Source organism: Salmo trutta, chromosome 19 (genome assembly GCF_901001165.1).
Source record: "Salmo trutta chromosome 19, fSalTru1.1, whole genome shotgun sequence".
Lineage (NCBI taxonomy): Eukaryota > Metazoa > Chordata > Actinopteri > Salmoniformes > Salmonidae > Salmo > Salmo trutta.
The window spans coordinates 54,525,382-54,546,027 of NC_042975.1; the positions used below are offsets into that span (position 1 = coordinate 54,525,382).

The 20,646-nt window shown below is 42.9% G+C and overlaps 1 protein-coding gene across 4 annotated transcripts in view; it reads right to left on the bottom strand.

Moving 5' to 3' along the window:
• Positions 1-20,646, bottom strand: part of LOC115155001 (cilia- and flagella-associated protein 54) — a 75,383-nt gene that overhangs the window by 53,288 nt on the left and 1,449 nt on the right. For 3 of the 4 annotated variants that reach the window (XM_029701769.1, XM_029701770.1, XM_029701771.1), the window contains exons 2-8: positions 16,146-16,339; positions 15,687-15,822; positions 15,312-15,435; positions 13,576-13,731; positions 5,565-5,771; positions 4,796-4,883; positions 4,485-4,661 (exon numbers count right to left, since the gene is read on the bottom strand). In XM_029701769.1, coding sequence (XP_029557629.1) covers positions 4,485-4,661; positions 4,796-4,883; positions 5,565-5,771; positions 13,576-13,731; positions 15,312-15,435; positions 15,687-15,822; positions 16,146-16,339 — 1,082 coding nt within the window. Of the gene's footprint in view, positions 1-935; positions 1,113-1,244; positions 1,333-1,985; positions 2,193-4,484; positions 4,662-4,795; positions 4,884-5,564; positions 5,772-13,575; positions 13,732-15,311; positions 15,436-15,686; positions 15,823-16,145; positions 16,340-20,646 lie in introns of those variants that run through there. The other variant, XM_029701772.1, reaches the window with a different exon arrangement.

A 20,646-nucleotide genomic window follows, 5' to 3' on the forward strand; every position in this document is an offset into this window, starting at 1 on the left:
AGAGATGTTAGATCGGGTTCAAGTCCGGGCTCAAGGACATTGAGACTTGTCCCGAAGCCACTCCTGCGTTGTCTTGGCTGTGTGCTTAGGGTCGTTGTCCTGTTGGAAGGTGAACCTTCACCCCAGTCTGAGGTCCTGAGTGCTTTGGAGCAGGTTTTCATCAAGGATCTCTCTGTACTTTGCTCTGTTCATCTTTCCCTCAATCCGGACTAGTCACCCAGTCCCTGCCGCTGAAAAACATGCCAACAGCATGATGCTGCCACCACCATGCTTCACCGTAGGGATGGTGTTGGCCAGGTGATGTGCGGTGCCTGGTTTCCTCTAATATGTGACGCTTGGCATTCAGGCCAAAGAGTTTAATCTTGGTTTCATCAGGCCAGAGAATCTTGTTTCTCATGGTCTGAGAGTCATGTGCCTTTTACTGAGGAGTGGCTTCCGTCTGGCCATTACCATAAAGGCCTGTTTGGTGGAGTGCTGCAGAGATGGTTGTCCTTCTGGAAGGTTCTCCCATCTCTACAGAGGAACTCTGGAGCTCTGTCAGAGTGATCATCTGGTTCTTGGTCACCTGTGGGACCTTATAAAGACAGATGTGTGCCTTTCCAAATCATATCCAATCAATTGAATTTACCACAGGTCGACTCCAATCAAGTTGTAGAAACATCTCAAGGAGGATCAATTGAAACAGGATGCACCTGAGCTCAATTTCGAGTCTCATAGCAAAGGGTCTGAATACTTACACAAATAAGGTATTCATGTTTTTTTATTTTGTGTGTTGATTGATGAGGATTTTTATTCATTTAATCGATTTTAGAATAAGAATGTAATGTAACAAAATGTGGAAAAGGTCAAGGGGTCTGAATAATTTCCGAATGCACTGTATACTGTATGCTTGTGTTAGCTACTAAAGTTGGTACAGACTTTACTCAGAGACTCACTGTGCGATCTTAGCTGTCAGTAAAGCTCCCTGCAGACAGCCCCAGACTCCAGCCTGCTTCAGGGTGGGTTGGTGTTGGAAGGAACCTGTACCCCACGACACCCCGTCCCATGAGTCTAGCACCCCAGAGCTCTGCAGTGCACAGTCCACTGCCTTGCTCCAGTAGGAATGAGCTGCCCTTGGGTTACAAGCAGAATCACACAGAATAAGAAAAAACGTTGGTTTTCAACAATTGTATATAATCATGTAGACATACAAATTAAACACAATACAAATAGTGCTGTACATTATGAGTTCGGTCATATCTTACCTTCTGTTTCCATTATAATAGTGCAGGTTTCCCAGGTCATGTAGAGCCTGTACCCTGAGAGAGTCATGGTTGTTGGCCTGAAGGTACTCTAGATTGAAGTAAAAAAAAAAAAAAAACACCCAGAAACAAATATCCAGCACAATCAGAAGGATCAATCACAACCATTTCTTTGCAGATACAAGTGGAATATGGGTCTGACGACAGTTACTGGTATTGTGAAGCTAACAGGTAAACTAGTGACCAGCAATAGAGTGGTGAAGAGTAACAGTGTGACTGAAGCTTTAAAAAAAACAATGTTAGTGGTGCAGCAGTCTAAGGCACTGCATCGCAGCTGAGGTGCCACTACAGCCTGGGTTCGATCCCATGACCAGAAGGCTCATAGGGCGCCGCACAATAGGCCTGGCGTCATCCGGGTTAGTTAGGGGAGGGTTTGGCCGGGGGGCTTCCTTGGCTCATCGCGCTCTAGCAACTCGTGGCGGGTCGGGCGCCTGCAAGCTGACTTCGGTCGTCAATTGAACAGTGTTTCCTCCGACACATTTGTACGGCTGACTTATGGGTTAAGCGAGCAGTGTGTTAAGAAGCAGCGCGGAGTGGTGGGTCATGTTTCGGAGGACGCATGTCTCGACCTTTGAGCCCGTTGGGGAGTTGCAGCGATGAGACAAGGTCGTAAACTACCAATTGGATATCAGGAAAATGTGTAAAACATTTTTTTTAAAGTGTTATATGGGTCATGTCTCTTACGTATGCAGTTGCTATAGGAGTTGATGACGGTGTGTATCTGGTTGGGGGGCAGAGGGCAGCCGTAGATAGAACTCAGGGTGCTGTAGTCCTCAGTGGTCAGGTCTGGAGGGCCGATGGCCGGGGCAGTGCACACCGTCACGTTAAAGTCCACCCTGCCATGACCCTGAGCCTTGCTACTGTTCTCCTTACAGAATGGAACCTCAAACACTGGCAAAGAGACACAGATGTCAGTTTCATAGGCATAGTATCAAGCATGCAGTGAAATCAGTTAAGACAAAGAATACATTTCCACAAAAATAGTGTAGCATTCACAACTGTATATTGTCTTCATTAGGCTTCGCTAAGATGAGAACATTTCATATAATTTATGCTAATGTCAATAGACTTGTCACGTCCTGGCCAGTATAAGGGTTAATTGTTATTGTAGTTTGGTCAGGACGTGGCAGAGGGTATTTGTTTTATGTGGTTCGGGGTGGTGTGTTAGTTAGGAGGGCGTTTGATTTATTATTTCCGGGTTTTGAGTTATGGTCTATGTTGATGTATTTCTATGTGTAGTCTGGTTTATGTATTTCTATGTTAGGTTGATTGGGTTTGGGACTCTCAATTGGAGGCAGGTGTTTCCTCGTTGCCTCTGATTGAGAGTCCTATATATGGGTAATTGTTTGGTGTAGGTTTTGTGGGAGATTGTTCCTTGTCTAGCATATATGAGCCTGAGAAGACTGTTCGGTGATTGTGAGTTTGTTTTGTTGTTTTTGTGTTCATTTTGATTTAATAAATGTTCAAAATGAACAAACACAGTCCTACTGCATTTTGGTCCTCCTTCACCAGCGATAACCGTGACAAGACTGAGTGTACAAAGCATTAGGAACACCTTCCTAATACTGAGTTGCATGCCCTTTAGCCCTCATAACAGCCTCAATTAGTTGGGGCATGGACTCTACAAAGAATCAAAAGCGTTCCACAGGGATGTTGGCCCATGTTGACTCCAATGCTTCCCACAGTTGTGTCAAGTTGGCTGGATGTCCATTGGGTGGTGGACCATTTTTGATACACACAGGAATCTGTTGAGCATGAAAAACCCAGCAACATTGCAGTTCTTGACACAAACCGGTGCACCTGGCACCTACTACCATACACCGTTCCAAGGCTCTTAAATCTTTTGTCTTGCCCATTCACCCTCTGAATGGCACACAGAGAGTGCATTCGGAAAGAATTCAGACCCCTTAACTTTGTCCACATTTTGTTATGTTACAGCCTTATTCTAAAATGGATTAAATCGTTTTTTAACCTCATCAATCTACACACAGTACCTCATAATGACAAAGCAAAAACAGGTTTTTAGATTATTTTGCAAATGTATTAAAAATAAAACACTGAAATATCACATTTACATAAGTATTCAGACCCTTTACTTTATTCAGACCCTAGACAGCAATTACAGCATCGAGTCTTCTTGGGTATGACGCTACAAAGCTTGGCACACCTGTATTTGGCGAGTTTCTCCCATTCCTCTCTGCAGATCCTCTCAAGCTCTGTCAGGTTGGATGGGGAGTGTTGCTGCACAGCTATTTTCAGGTCTCTCCAGAGATGTTCGATCAGGTTCAAGTCCGGGCTCTGGCTGGGCCACTCAAGGACATTGAGACTTGTCCCGAAGCCACTCCTGCGTTGTCTTGGCTGTGTGCTTGGGTCATTGTCCTGTTGGAAGGTGAACCTTCGCCCCAGTCTGAGGTCCTCCACGCTTTGGAGCAGGTTTTCATCAAGGATCTCTCTGTACTTTGCTCTGTTCATCTTTCCCTCAATCCGGACTAGTCACCCAGTCCCTGCCGCTGAAAAACATGCCAACAGCATGATGCTGCCACCACCATGCTTCACCTTAGGGATGGTATTGGCCAGGTGATGTGCGGTGCCTGGTTTCCTCTAGATGTGATGCTTGGCATTCAGGCCAAAGAGTTTAATCTTGGTTTCATCAGGCCAGAGAATCTTGTTTCTCATGGTCTGAGAGTCATGTGCCTTTTACTGAGGAGTGGCTTCCGTCTGGCCTGTTTGGTGGAGTGCTGCAGAGATGGTTGTCCTTCTGGAAGGTTCTCCCATCTCTACAGAGGAACTCTGGAGCTCTGTCAGAGTGATCATCTGGTTCTTGGTCACCTGTGGGACCTTATAAAGACAGATGTGTGCCTTTCCAAATTATATCCAATCAATTGAATTTACCACAGGTCGACTCCAATCAAGTTGTAGAAACATCTCAAGGAGGATCAATTGAAACAGGATGCACCTGAACTCAATTTCGAGTCTCATACTTACACAAATAAAGTATTCATGTTTTTTTATTTTGTGTGTTGATTGATGAGGATTTTTATTCATTTAATCGATTTTAGAATAAGAATGTAATGTAACAAAATGTGGAAAAGGTCAAGGGGTCTGAATAATTTCCGAATGCACTGTATACTGTATGCTTGTGTTAGCTACTAAAGTTGGTACAGACTTTACTCAGAGACTCACTGTGCGATCTTAGCGGTCAGTAAAGCTCCCTGCAGACAGCCCCAGACTCCAGCCTGCTTCAGGGTGGGTTGGTGTTGGAAGGAACTTGTACCCCACGACACCCCGTCCCATGAGTCTAGCACCCCAGAGCTCTGCAGGGCACAGTCCACTGCCTTGCTCCAGTAGGAATGAGCTGCCCTTGGGTTACAAGCAGAATCACACAGAATAAGAAAAAACATTGGTATTCAACAATTTTGTATATAATCATGTAGACATACAAATTAAACACAATACAAATAGTGCTGTACATTATGAGTACGGTCATATCTTACCTTCTGTTTCCATTATAATAGTGCAGGTTTCCAAGGTCATGTAGAGCCTGTACCCTGAGAGAGTCATGGTTGTTGGCCTGAAGGTACTCTAGATTGAAGTACAAAAAAAAAAGTCCAGTGTCCCTCATCTTTCATTAAAAAACACACCCAGAAACAAATATCCAGCACAATCAGAAGGATCAATCACAACCATTTATTTGCAGATACAAGTGGAATATGGGTCTGACGACAGTTACTGGTATTGTGAAGCTAACAGGTAGACTAGTGACCAGCGATAGAGTGGTGAAGAGTAACAGTGTGACTGTAGCTTTAAAAAAAAAAACTATGTTAGTGGTGCAGCAGTCTAAGGCACTGCATCGCAGCTGAGGTGCCACTACAGCCTGGGTTCGATCCCATGACCAGAAGGCTCATAGGGCGCCGCACAATCGTCCTAGCGTCATCCGGGTTAGGGGAGGGTTTGGCCGGGGGGCTTCCTTGGCTCATCGCGCTCTAGCAACTCGTGGCGGGTTGGGCGCCTGCAAGCTGACTTCGGTCGTCAATTGAACAGTGTTTCCTCCGACACATTTGTACGGCTGACTTATGGGTTAAGCGAGCAGTGTGTTAAGAAGCAGCGCGGAGTGGTGGGTCATGTTTCGGAGGACGCATGTGTCGACCTTCGAGCCCGTTGGGGAGTTGCTGCGATGAGACAAGGTCGTAAACTACCAATTGGATATCAGGAAAATGTGTAAAACGTTTTTTTTTAAAGTGTTATATGGGTCATGTCTCTTACGTATGGAGTTGCTATAGGAGTTGATGACCGTGTGTATCTGGTTGGGGGGCAGAGGGCAGCCGTAGATAGAACTCAGGGTGCTGTAGTCCTCAGTGGTCAGGTCTGGAGGGCCGATGGCCGGGGCAGTGCACACCGTCACGTTAAAGTCCACCCTGCCATGACCCTGAGCCTTGCTACTGTTCTCCTTACAGAATGGAACCTCAAACACTGGCAAAGAGACACAGATGTCAGTTTCATAGGCATAGTATCAAGCATGCAGTGAAATCAGTTAAGACAAAGAATACATTTCCACAAAAATAGTGTAGCATTCACAACTGTATATTGTCTTCATTAGGCTTCGCTAAGATGAGAACATTTCATATAATTTATGCTAATGTCAATAGACTTGTCACGTCCTGGCCAGTATAAGGGTTAATTGTTATTGTAGTTTGGTCAGGACGTGGCAGAGGGTATTTGTTTTATGTGGTTCGGGGTGGTGTGTTAGTTAGGAGGGCGTTTGATTTATTATTTCCGGGTTTTGAGTTATGGTCTATGTTGATGTATTTCTATGTGTAGTCTGGTTTATGTATTTCTATGTTAGGTTGATTGGGTTTGGGACTCTCAATTGGAGGCAGGTGTTTCCTCGTTGCCTCTGATTGAGAGTCCTATATATGGGTAATTGTTTGGTGTAGGTTTTGTGGGAGATTGTTCCTTGTCTAGCATATATGAGCCTGAGAAGACTGTTCGGTGATTGTGAGTTTGTTTTGTTGTTTTTGTGTTCATTTTGATTTAATAAATGTTCAAAATGAACAAACACAGTCCTACTGCATTTTGGTCCTCCTTCACCAGCGATAACCGTGACAAGACTGAGTGTACAAAGCATTAGGAACACCTTCCTAATACTGAGTTGCATGCCCTTTAGCCCTCATAACAGCCTCAATTAGTTGGGGCATGGACTCTACAAAGAATCAAAAGCGTTCCACAGGGATGTTGGCTCATGTTGACTCCAATGCTTCCCACAGTTGTGTCAAGTTGGCTGGATGTCCATTGGGTGGTGGACCATTTTTGATACACACAGGAATCTGTTGAGCATGAAAAACCCAGCAACATTGCAGTTCTTGACACAAACCGGTGCGCCTGGCACCTACTACCATACACCGTTCCAAGGCTCTTAAATCTTTTGTCTTGCCCATTCACCCTCTGAATGGCACACAGACAGTGCATTCAGAAAGAATTCAGACCCCTTAACTTTGTCCACATTTTGTTATGTTACAGCCTTATTCTAAAATGGATTAAATAGTTTTTTAACCTCATCAATCTACACACAGTACCCCATAATGACAAAGCAAAAACAGGTTTTTAGATTTTTTTGCAAATGTATTAAAAATTAAACACTGAAATATCACATTTACATAAGTATTCAGACCCTTTACTTTATTCAGACCCTAGACAGCAATTACAGCATCGAGTCTTCTTGGGTATGACGCTACAAAGCTTGGCACACCTGTATTTGGCGAGTTTCTCCCATTCCTCTTTGCAGATCCTCTCAAGCTCTGTCAGGTTGGATGGGGAGTGTTGCTGCACAGCTATTTTCAGGTCTCTCCAGAGATGTTCGATCAGGTTCAAGTCCGGGCTCTGGCTGGGCCACTCAAGGACATTCAGAGACTTGTCCCAAAGCCACTCCTGCGTTGTCTTGGCTGTGTGCTTAGGGTCATTGTCCTGTTGGAAGGTGAACCTTCACCCCAGTCAGAGGTCCTGATCCTTCATCAAGGATCTCTCTGTACTTTGCTCCATTCATCTATTCCTCGATCCTGACTGGTCTCCCAGTCCCTGCCACTGAAAAACATCCCCACAGCTTGATGCTGCCACCACCATGCTTCACCGTAGGGATGGTGCCAGGTTTCCTCCAGACGTGATGCTTGGCATTCAGGCCAAAGAGTTCAATCTTGGTTTCATCAGACCAGAGAATCTTTTTTCTCATGGACTCAAAGTCTTTAGGGGCCTTTTGGCAAACTCCAAGTGCGCTCTCATGTGCCTTTTCTGAGGAGTGGCTTCCGTCCGGCCATAAAGGCCTGATTGGTGGAGTGCTGCAGAGATGGTTGTCCTTCTGGAAGGTTCTCCCATCCCCACAGAGGAACTCTTGGTCAGTTCTCCCTGACCATGCCCTTCTCCCCTATTCCTCAGTTTGGCCGGGCGGCCAGCTGTTAGGAAGAGTCTTTGTGGTTCCAAACTTGTTCCATTTAAGAATGATGAAGGCCACTGTGATCTTGAGGACCTTCAATGCTGAAGTAATATTCAGCATTGAAGATCTCAACACAATCCTGTTTCGGAGCTCTATGGACAATTCCTTCGACCTCATGGCTTGGTTTTTGCTCTGACATGCACTGTCAACTGTGGGACCTTATAAAGACAGATGTGTGCCTTTCCAAATCATGTCCAATCAATTGAATTTATCACAGGTGTACTCCAATCAAGTTGTAGAAACATCTCAAGGATGATCAATGGAAACAGGATGCACCTGAGCTAAATTTCTAGTCTTATAGCAAAGGATCTGCATACTTATATAAATAAGGTATTTCTGTTGTTTAATTCTAAAAACCTGTTTTCGCTTCGTCATTGTGGGGTATTGTGTGTAGATTGATGAGGGAAATAAGGTCGTGAGCGCTCTGGAGCAATAAGGCTGTAACAAAACATAATGTGAAAAAAGGGAAGGTGTCTTAATACTTTCCAAATGCACTGTACACAATCCATGTCTTAATGGTGACTCGTTTCAGGAAACTAGGCTTATGTCGTGCGTCACTTTTTCACAGGAGAGGCATTTTTAGCAGGAATGCCTCCTGGAACATGTGAACGCTGATGTACCTTAATAACAAACTGGTATATCATCTGTAAATACAAATAAAATGGTTAAGTCACGTGCCTAGATGGTTTAGCAATGGAAAAAGCTATATGAACCTTCCTGCTAGCCATGATTGGCTGAGATAATGGATGGGCTGGACATGCAGAGCGACGAGTTCAGATTGGTCTGCCATGTAGCACGCTTCCTTCTATAACATAAGACTCAGTATGTGTAGGTCATTCTTTAAAAAATATATATATCACGAAGATGACCGAGTTTTGAAATCGGTGGAAGCAGAATATGATAGCTAAGGAGATGGAGAAAATTCAGGCGTTTGATTGCAAATGCGGAGGGAGTGGAAAAGAGAACACAGAAGGCTGTTGTATAAAACACCTGTCTCCGGAGTACATCTTCAAACTAAGGGCAACCATGGCATCTGTGACAGAGAGGGAAAAGCGTTCATCCATGTATCAAATCAAATGTATTTATAAAGCCCTTCTTACATCAGCTGATATCTCAAAGTGCTGTACAGAAATATACTGCTCAAAAAAATAAAGGGAACACTTAAACAACACATCCTAGATCTGAATGAAAGAAATAATCTTATTAAATACTTTTTTCTTTACATAGTTGAATGTGCTGACAACAAAATCACACAAAAATAATCAATGGAAATCCAATCTATCAACCCATGGAGGTCTGGATTTGGAGTCACACTCAAAATTAAAGTGGAAAACCACACTACAGGCTGATCCAAATTTGATGTAATGTCCTTAAAACACGTCAAAATGAGGCTCAGTAGTGTGTGTGGCCTCCACGTGCCTGTATGACCTCCCTACAACGCCTGGGCATGCTCCTGATGAGGTGGCGGATGGTCTCCTGAGGGATCTCCTCCCAGACCTGGACTAAAGCATCCGCCAACTCCTGGACAGTCTGTGGTGCAACGTGGCGTTGGTGGATGGAGCGAGACATGATGTCCCAGATGTGCTCAATTGGATTCAGGTCTGGGGAACGGGCGGGCCAGTCCATAGCATGAATGGCTTCCTCTTGCAGGAACTGCTGACACACTCCAGCCACATGAGGTCTAGCATTGTCTTCCATTAGGAGGAACCCAGGGCCAACCGCACAGCATATGGTCTCACAAGGGGTCTGAGGATCTCATCTCGGTACCTAATGGCAGTCAGGCTACCTCTGAGGTTGCACATGGAGGGCTGTGCGGCCCCCCAAAGAAATGCCACCCCACACCATGACTGACCCACTGCCAAACCGGTCATGCTGGAGGATGTTGCAGGCAGCAGAACGTTCTCCACGGCGTCTCCAGACTCTGTCACGTCTGTCACGTGCTCAGTGTGAACCTGCTTTCATCTGTGAAGAGCACAGGGCGCCAGTGGCGAATTTGCCAATCTTGGTGTTCTCTGGCAAATGCCAAACGTCCTGCACGGTGTTGGGATGTAAGCACAACCCCCACCTGAGGACGTCGGGCCCTCATACCACCCTCATGGAGTCTGTTTCTGACCGTTTGAGCAGACACATGCACATTTGTGGCCTGCTGGAGGTCATTTTGCAGGGCTCTGGCAGTGCTTCTCCTGCTCTTCCTTGCACAAAGGCCGAGGTAGCGGTCCTGCTGCTGGGTTGTTGCCCTCCTACGGCCTCCTCCACATCTCCTGATGTACTGGCCTGTCTCCTGGTAGCGCCTCCATGCTCTGGACACTACGCTGGCAGACACAGCAAACCTTCTTGCCACAGCTCGCATTGATTTGCCATCCTAGATGAGCTGCACTACCTGAGCCACTTGTGTGGGTTGTAGACTCCGTCTCATGCTACCACTAGAGTGAATGCACCGCCAGCATTCAAAAGTGACCAAAACATCAGCCAGGAAGCATAGGAACTGAGAAGTGGTCTGTGGTCCCCACCTGCAGAACCACTCCTTTATTGGGGGTGTCTTGCTAATTGCCTATAATTTCCACCTGTTGTCTATTCCATTTGCACAACAGCATGTGAAATTTATTGTCAATCAGTGTTGCTTCCTAAGTGGACAGTTTGATTTCACAGAAGTGTGATTGACTTGGAGTTACATTGTCTTGTTAAGTGTTCCCTTTATTTTTTTGAGCAGTGTATATATATAGTATATGGGTAAGAGAGTCTAGTTAGCAACATTTTCAGATATTATACATTTCTAATTTGATCACAAAGTCGAATTCATTGCAAGTTAAAGCATACCGTTAGCTAGCTAGCTAACATTAGCTGGCTGGCTAGCTCGCAAGCTAACGTTACGTGTATGATCTGTGTAGTAATATTATTCATATCTCATTTGCATTGCTAGATATAGTCTAATGTTAGCTAGCTAGCTAACAATGAACCTAGTTAAATTCATGCAGGGTAGTAACGTTAGGAGTTGGGATTATGTTTCATTGTTTAGCTAGCTAGCTACATGTCTAAATAAAAGACTCCACTATCCAAGTAACCATTTCACTGTATCGTTTACACCTTCTGTATTCTGTACATGTGACAAATGTACATTATTTGATATAGTGTGTGTTTACCAGAGACAGTAATGTGAAGAACAACATGACCTGCACCAAAGTCAAATTAGGATTTAACAGGATTTAACGAGACAGTGTCCAAGTTGTTAAATTCTCCAGTTGAAGGCCCTGCTTTTATTTCGTCACATTCACAACCGTAAGCGATTTTCTGTAATTAGCTCGCCATTAACTTGTAAATAATGCTTGTTGTGAGTTTATTTTTCTGTAATAATGAATAAAAATGTGGAACATTTAAGACGTTGTCAGCTATATGATCATTATTTGAACTAATAAGCTAGAAACTAACCAAAACATTGTTTAGAAAGTTGCTTTTAGTTGCCTGGTTTGCTAGATTGACATATACTAAATTCATTTTTAAATGGATGGGTTTATTCGCTGCTGATGTCATACAGCCTGTCGCTTTTGTGTTCATAGGTACTTTCTCGACAAGTTTGATGTCGAACAACCATTACAGTTGTCACTGCGACAACTTTAATCAAATCAAATCATATTGGTCACATACACGTCTTTAGCAGATGTTATTGCGGGTGTAGCAAAATGCTTGTGTTTCTAGCTCGAAGGGTGCAGTAATATCTAACAAGTAATATCTAACAATACACACAATCTAAAGTAAAGCAATAGAATTAAGAATATAAAAATATATGGATGAGCAATGTCAGAGCAGCATAGACTAAGATACAGTAGAATAGAATACAGTATATACATATGAGATGAGTAATACATAGACTAAGATACAGTAGAATAGAATACAGTATATACATATGAGATGAGTAATACATAGACTAAAATACAGTAGAATAGAATACAGTATATACATATGAGATGAGTAGTGTAAAATATGTAAACATTATTAAAGTGACTAGTGTTCCATTTATTAAAGTGGCCAGTGATTTCAAGTATATGTATATAGGGCAGCAGCCTCTAATGTGCTAATGTCTATACAGACATGTCGATAGACATATTATAAATCAGCCTTTAGTCTTGAAATCTTTGGTTGTTTAGTACACTCACTACCATACTCACTGTTTAGCACAAGGCCTCACATGTGAATCCTTAAAGAGAAGGGTGGGGCTAAGGTGTACCAAAATATTCAAAGTCCATTTTCTCAAAAGTGGGGTTACAAGTTTATCAACTTTCAAAGCAGAATTACTTTCCCATTTTTCCTCAAATGTAGTATACTGTATGATATACCATTTTCTAGCTCAGAGTCTTTACTTTATCCAATGTAAAAAACACAATTTCAAATGTTGCTACATAAGATCGAATCGAGACGGTCGGTCACAATTGTCTCAAGGCTTAAAAGTCTCCTCCCCTTCATCTACACTGATCGAAGTGGATTTAACAAGTGACATCAATAAGGAAACATAGCTTTCACCTGGATTCACCTGGTCAGTCTATGTCATGGAAAGAGCAGGTGTCCTTAATGTTTTGAGTCCACTCAGTGTAGATATAAGTTAGGATAGCCTGAATGTTCATAAGTTAGCCTTGTAGCTTAATTGGCCAAGGAGCAGGACCATTTTGAATAGCTACCTCTGTATTCCTATGGTTCTCATTCAAACCTATGTTAATTCATGGAAATGTAATATGGTTATAGTTGAAGAAGTATACACAGTAGGGGTCTTCACGGGTCCACACGAACCCGAGAGAGGCGCGTGTTTTTCACGAGTGGGGCGTGTAGCTTTTTGTTTTTGTCGGCCAATCACAAGCCATCAAAGCGGCACTAGCCTCTGACTCTGTGTCTGTTGTGGCAATCAACTTAGGAGATCAATGGAAGATGCAATTAAAATGACGGAATTAAAAGTTAAATGAGAAGGATACGTTTCAACGACCAAGGGCCAAGAGGTAGGCTGTTCCTTAATACATTGATTAGAGCTGCTGTTGTTATTGTGCAGGACGGGTGAAAGCGCAGCCTATGTAGATTTGATTAGCCAACCAAGCTACCTAGCTAGCTTAACTGTCTTCTCTTCTCGGTTTGATGCAGTCAAAACAGGTACTATGTAATCAGATTGGATGATAAAAAACATAGCTTTGGCAGCTAAAAGTTAGTAACTAATGCGAGTCGGCTTGGTTGCTGCTGTCTCTTTCTTTCTCCTCCTCCCGCCACTCGGCAACAGACAGGGGTTATCTCATTTAGGAAAAAGACAGTCCTCCGTCCTCTCTCTTGTGACCCGGAAACCCGGATAAGTGGTTGAGTGGTCGAGGAGTGTGTCAATTCACTAGTAGGCAAACGGAAGAGTGTCCTCCCCTCCTCGATAGCCACCTTTCATCGAGGATATTCATGTGTATCCTACAGCGAAATATTTTCAAAATCTGCAACACCCCTTTTGAATCAGATTTTGTTTTGATAAAGGAAAAAAATATGCACACGTTTAAAAACAATACGCTATTTATCTATAAAATGTCTAACATTTCTAACTTCATTTGTTTTGATCCACCCCTGTAAACTTAATTTGCCTAAAAATGCGCAAGTGGAGAAGGACCGTCTCATTTCAAGCGCATTTCAATCCACGTTCACTCGCTGACTCTCCTCGATTAACTTTGACCTTTTTTAAAATGAGGCGAGAAGGACGCAGGAGATGAGCAAAATGTGATTGACTAAAGGCCAGAGTCACAAACACACAGCAAAGTGAGATAGAAAGGATGTACTCACAGGGCTGTGTGTGTGCCAGCAGCAGTAGTAGCAGTGTGCGGCTGTGTTGGAAGTTCTGCAGAGTGTGATGGCCCTTCTCCAGGGCCTCCCTGAAACAACACAGTGTATCCTCCACATCCAGAGGAACACACACCACACACATGGCCCGGCGCACCTCTACAACAGACCAAAACACACACACACACCACAATATGACTTCGGCGACACATCAATATACCCACAGACCAGAATGACTGATGATTTATTTAAAAAATGAATGGTTGAATGTAGGGCTCGACATTAACGCTTGTCCTCTTGTCCGGGAGAAGTAAAAAAATTAAAATTGTTGTCCAAGAAGAATATAGAAAAAAAATCTCAAAATCAAACAATTACACTGAAAATAATTGAAAGGCAAACATTGGAATAATATTCTATTTCATCTATTTTTCATGTACATACTGTAAGTAAAAAAGCCTACATCTCAAAGTGTAGGTGATATACAATACATATTTTGGCTACAGCCAAACCGATGCTGACATCCAGAAAATGTAGCCAAACTTTAACGAGACTCTTAATGACATAAATATAGCCCGGAGAGTGAAGGACCATGACATTTGTGCACCGTTCATCACCCACCTTGAATCTGAGCGAAGGCGGTCAGCATTGTTTTGTAAACTACATTTTATGTTATTTATCCATTTTAGAATAAGGCTGTAATTTAACAAAATGTGGAAAAAGTCAATCGGTCTGAATACTTTCCAAAGGCACTGTAAGTAACCCATGCTAGATGCTAGTTAGATCTCACCTCTTTCTTAATTTCTATTGGATATTTTCATCTCTGTTACATGAAACTGCTCAAACTTTTGAGAAAGGCGTTTTCCGCTAATTGCATTTTGGAACATTCCTACGTAGCCTACAGCCATTTGCGCATTGTTGAGCTTAAAATATGAAGAAATAAATGATCATGTTGGATCTATTGCATCAGCCTCATTGCTTTCCTTTCAACAAACCCACTACTTCCTTTCGACACGCCCACTACTTTCCTTTCCACACGCCCACTACTTTCCTTTCCACACGCGCCCACTACTTTCCTTTCCACACGCCCACCTACTTTCCTTTCCACACGCCCATACTTTTCCTTTCCACACGCCCACTACTTTCCTTTCAACACGCCCACTACTTTCCTTTCCACACGCCCACTACTTTCCTTTCAACCACGCCACTACTTTCCTTTCAACACGCCCCCGATACGCCCACTACTTTCCTTTCAACACGCCACTACTTTCCTTTCAACACGCCCACTACTTTCCTTTCAACACGCCCACTACTTTCCTTTCAACACGCCCACTACTTTCCTTTCAACACGCCCACTACTTTCCTTTCAACACGCCCACTAATTTCCTTTCGACACACCCACTACCCAATCTCTGTCACCATATTGGGATGCAGCTACCCACATCTCCTTGAATATGCATCAGAAGCCAATAGGCAGTGTCGCCTACTAATGCATCTAATGTGTTAAAAACTATTTACATTTTTGGAGGGACAAGTGACTTGAACTTTTCGACAAGTAAAACAAATCGGGTCCTACTTGTCCAAAGGACAAGTTGCTAAAAAAGTTCATGTCAAGCCCTGGAATAAATAGCATAATAAGGTTGGCCTATATCAATAAAAGTGCTAGGCTTATCGACTTATAGCAATAAAATATGATTAATTGATTGACTGATTGATTTCCAGCTGCTACTGGATTGCCGTACCAGAGAGTTCGAGGAGCTCGGCGTTTGGGTTGGTGGGAGTGTTGCACCCTCGTCTGGGGGCAGGCACAGCAGGGGGAGTCCAGCAATTCAGCAGCTGTCTCCCTGCATAGTTCTTATTGGTGATCTGACACGCAGGGGTAGAGACTGTTCAACACACACACTGTACACCCACTCTTCACACACAAACAGCATCCTAACACACAGCAGTAGTCTCAATTCTGTCCCTACAGTATTCATTATAAACCATACCCCATAGAAGCAGAGTTATCCTCTAGTCCACACTAAGCCTTAGGAATGGATTAGTGTCCTGACATTGAGATCAAGTATGACACCCTGTTCATTGGGTGGTAAAAGCTTGTGTCTATTCCCTCTAACCTTCTCTCCAGTGAGGTTCTGCGTTTTGATGAAGTGTGGCTGAGGGACCGGAGGTCCTCCGAAGTAGCTGATCCTCTCTAGCAGTCTCCTCTGAGCGTGGACCAGGATAGGAGTGATCATGTGGGTGTAGCGCTCTCTGGGATGCACAACATATAGGACAGAGACAGTACTGGCAGGCAGGCAGGCACGCACACCTCCCTGTGACAGGATGGAAACTACCTATCATGTGTGTGAGTTGAAGAGCAGGGTCAACTGTGTGTATGGAGAGCAAGAGAGAGAGCAAGAGAGAGAGAACGAGAGAGCGAGCAAGAGAGCCAGAGAGCAAGAGAGAGAGAGAACGAGAGAGCGAGCAAGAGAGCCAGAGAGCAAGAGAGAGTGTGAGAAAGAGAGAGTGTGAGAAAGAGAGAGAGCAAGAGAGAGAGAGTGTGTGTGTGTGTGTGTGTGAGGGATGTTACCTACCGTGTGTGTGAGTTGAAGAGCAGGGCGAGGTGAGCCAGAGTCTCCCAGCGAGCCTTGAGGTAGAGCAGCTCAAGGGTGTGAAGGGTGAGGCTCCTGATCCATCTCAGGTCCACCAGGGTACCGTCATCCAGAGGGGCGGAGAAATGCATGCTGGCCTCCATCTCCTCATCCTCCAATTCAAACACCTGCCAGAGCTAAGGACGGATGGAGGGAAACAGACACACAAAAGTACAATTATTCACATGGTATAATAGTGGTGTCAACTATTTAATTATATTTTTGACTCAAGTTAAAGATATTTGTATAAAACATGAAGGGTGTTTCAATGTACTGTACATACGTACATATAGTGGGGCCTGAAATTATTGACCCTCTTGATGAGACAAAATGACTGAATAAAATACAGAATTCAAATACTGAGCTATATTTTATGGAGAAAAAAATGGGGACATTATATTATTTCATACTAATACCAATTGCTCAAAGAAAGATATTTTGTTTAACGAGTAATCTTTTTTTTCTCTCAAAGAGGTAGAGGTCAAAATGATCAATTTCAATAATTTTGACCCCTATGTTTTTGAAAAATATATATTTACTGAACAAAAATATGAATGCAGTGTTTCAGGGTTTTTTGGGCTATGTGTTTATGTAGAAGGGTGTTGGTTTAGAGTGTACCGGGGTTTTAGGTTTAGGTTCTAGGTTAGTGTATTCTATGTTAGTTCTAGGTTGTTTACGTCTATGTTCAGTTTATTGATTTGACCTTCAATTGGAGGCAGCTGTTTCTAGTTGCCTCTGATTGAAGGTCCTATGTATAGGGGTTGTTTTGTATGGGGTATTGTGAGTAGTTGTAGTTGCATAGCTTTGTGTTTAGCCTGCATCCTGTTCGTTCGTACATTTTCTTGTTTTCGTGTTCAATAAAAGTGAATTATGAGCACTTAACCCGCTGCGCCTTGGTCCAATAACTACGAAAGAAGTGACAGAACTACCCACCACAAACGGACCAAGCAGCGGAGGAAGGAGCAGCAGCGGAGCTTCGTGGAATCATGGACATGGGAGGAAATTCTGGACGGGGCTGGACCATGGCACCAGGCTGGGGAATACCGTCGCCCACCGGAGGAGATAGAGGCAGCGAAGGCGGAGCGGCGCCGGTATGAGGCTTTGTACGCGCCAATGGAGAAGCACGAGAGGCACCCCCAATAAAAAAAAATTGGGGGGCACACGGGGAGTTTGGCTGGGCCAAGGGTGAGCCCTAAGCCAACTCCCCGTGCTTATTATGGGAAGCATTTGGAGTGGAGAGCGCCGGAGTATGAGGTAGTGCGCACGATCTCGCCCATGCGCACGCACAGTCCGGTGCGAGCGATCCCAGCCCCTCGCAAGTGTTTCTAGTTGCCTCTGATTGAAGGTCCTATGTATAGGGGTAGTTTTGTATGGGGTATTGTGAGTAGTTGTAGTTGCATAGCTTTGTGTTTAGCCTGCATCCTGTTCATTCGTACGTTTTCGTGTTCAATAAAAGTGAATTATGAGCACTCAACCCGCTGCGCCTTGGTCCAATAACTACGAAAGATGTGACAGTTGGTCCCATGTTTCATGAGCTGAAATAAAATATTCCAGACATTTTCCATATGGACAAAAAGATAATTTCTCTCAAATTTTGTGCACAAATTTGTATACATTCCTGTTAGTGAGCATTTCTCCTTTGTCAAGATAATCCATCCATATTTGTATTTGTATATATTATGGATCCCCATTAGCTACTCTTCCTGGGGTCTGGCAAAATTAAGGCAGTTATACAGAATTCACAACACACGAAGTGTGTGCCCTCAGGCCCATACTCCACTACCACATATCTACAACACAAAATCCATGTGTACGTGTGTGTATAGTGTGTATGTTATCATGTGTGTGTATGTACACTACCATTCAAAAGTTTGGGATCACTTAGAAATGTCCTTGTTTTTGACCACACAGTTTTCAGCTGTGGTAACATAATTGCAAAAGTGTTTGCTAATGATAAATTTGCCTTTTAAAATTATAAAATGATTAGCTAACACAACGTGCCATTGGAACACAGGAGTGATGGTTGCTGATAATGGGCCTCTGTACGCCTATGTAGATATTCCATTATAAATCAGCAGTTTCCAGCTACAATATTAATTTACAATATTAGCAACGTCTACACTGTATTTCTGATCAATTTGATGTTATTTTAATGGACAAAAAATATGCTTTTCTTTCAAAAACAGGGTAATGTCTAAGTGGCCCCAAACTTTTGAACGGTAGTTTACGTTTTTCCAGCAGCAGACTATGATCGATAATGTCAAAAGCTGCACTGAAGTCTAACAAAACAGCCCCCCCAATCTTTTTATCATCAATTTCTCTCAGTCATTTGTGTAAGTGCTGTGCTCGTTGAACGTCCTTTCCTATAAGCATGCTGAAAGTCTGTTGTCAATTTGTTTACTGTAAACTAGCACTGTATCTGGTCAGACACAATTTTTTCCAAAACTTTACTAAGGGTTGGTAACAGGCTGATTGGTCAGCTATTTGAGCCAGTAAAGGGGGCTTTACTATTCTTAGGTAGAGGAATGACTTTTGCTTCCCTCCAGGCCTGAGGGCACACACTTTCTAGTAGGCTTACATTGAAGAAATGGCAAATAGGAGTGACAATGTCGTCTGCTATTATCCTCAGTAATTTTCCATCCAAGTTGTCAGACCCTGGTGGCTTGTCATTGTTGATAGACAATCATTTTTTCACCTCCTCCACAAGCGGAATTCAAAATTACAATTCTTGTCAATAATAATTTGGTCAGATATACTTGTATGTGTCGTGTTAGCGTTTGCTGCTGTCATGTCATGCCTAAGTTTGCTAATCTTGCCAATGAAAAAATTATTAAAGTAGTTGGCAATATCAGTGGGTTTTGTAACGAATGAGCCATCTGATTCAATGAATTATGGAGCTGAAAATATAATTAAAGGTGCTCCAAAGCTTTTTACTATCATTCTTTGTCATTTATGTGTGTTTCATAGTATAGTTTCTTCTTCTTTTTATTCAGTTTAGTCACATTATCTTTCAATATGCAGTACGTTTGCCAATCGGTTGTATAGCCAGACTTACTTGCCATTCCTTTTGCCTCATCCCTCTCAACCATACAATTTTTCAATTCCTCATCAATCCATGGGGATTTAACAGTTTTTACAGTCATTTTCTTAATGGGTGCATGCTTATTAGTAACTGGAATAAGCAATTTCATAAATGTGTCAAGTGCAACGTCTGTTTGCTTCTCATTGCACACCATGGACCAACAAATATTCTTTACATCAACAACATAGGAATCACTACAAAACTTCTTGTATAACCTCTTATACACTATATTAGGCCCAACCTTTGGAACTTTGGTTTTCCTAGATATGGCTATTATATTGTGATCACTACATCCGATGGATCTGGATACTGCTTTCAAGCACACATTTAGTAAAGATGTGATCAATACATGTTGATTTCATTCCTGTGCTGTTTGTAACTACCCTGGTAGGTTGAATGATAACCTGAACCAGGTTGCAGAGGCACTGGTTACAGTTTGAAGTTTTTTCTTCAGTGGGCAACATGATGAAAGCCAGTAAATATTTAAATCACCCAGAAAATATACTTCTCTGTTGATATCACATACATTATCAAGCATTTCACACATATTATCCAGATACTGACTTACCACTTGGTGGTCTATAGCAGCTTCCCACAAGAATGGGCTTTAGGTGAGGCAGATGAACCTGTAGCCACATTACTTCCAACAGTATTTAACATGAGATCCTCTCTAATCTTTACAGGAATGTGGTTCTGAATATAAACAGCAACACCTTCACCATTGACATTTCTGTCTTATCTGTAAATGTTATAACATTGTATTACTACCACTGTATCATCAAAGGTATTGTCTAAGTGAGTTTCAGATATAGTCAGAATATGAATGTCATCTGTTACTAGCAAGTTATTCATTTCATGAACCTTGTTAACTATTTTGAGCAGTTTTCTGGAATGCTTGCTTGTTTTCATTGCTTTACTGGGAAGTTTAGCAGAAGTAGATATTCTCCTGTTATTTATGTTAGTGCAGGGTGAGCTGCACACAGTGGACTAAATCTGGTTCATAGACACATAATTGCTGCATAAAATAGCTGTAGGATCAGCAGAGGCATTGAGGGCAGTTAGGTGGACATACATTTGGTTACTTACATTGTGTCTACCAACGCCCCTGGTATAATATACATTTGCTAAAGCATTATGATAACTCAGCGACACAATGGTAGGGATTAAATGAGCTTGACATGGGTCATTGATAAGTCATTGTCTCAACGCAGCCTTATAATGCTGTGAAAGGATCCAGGAACCCAAATGATTTGGGTGGATCCCATCCTCATGTTTTGCTTCCAAAATTGTCAACAAAAGTTACCCCCATTGAGCTGCAATAATCACGAAGCCATATCAAGAAGCTGATTAAACAGCATGATC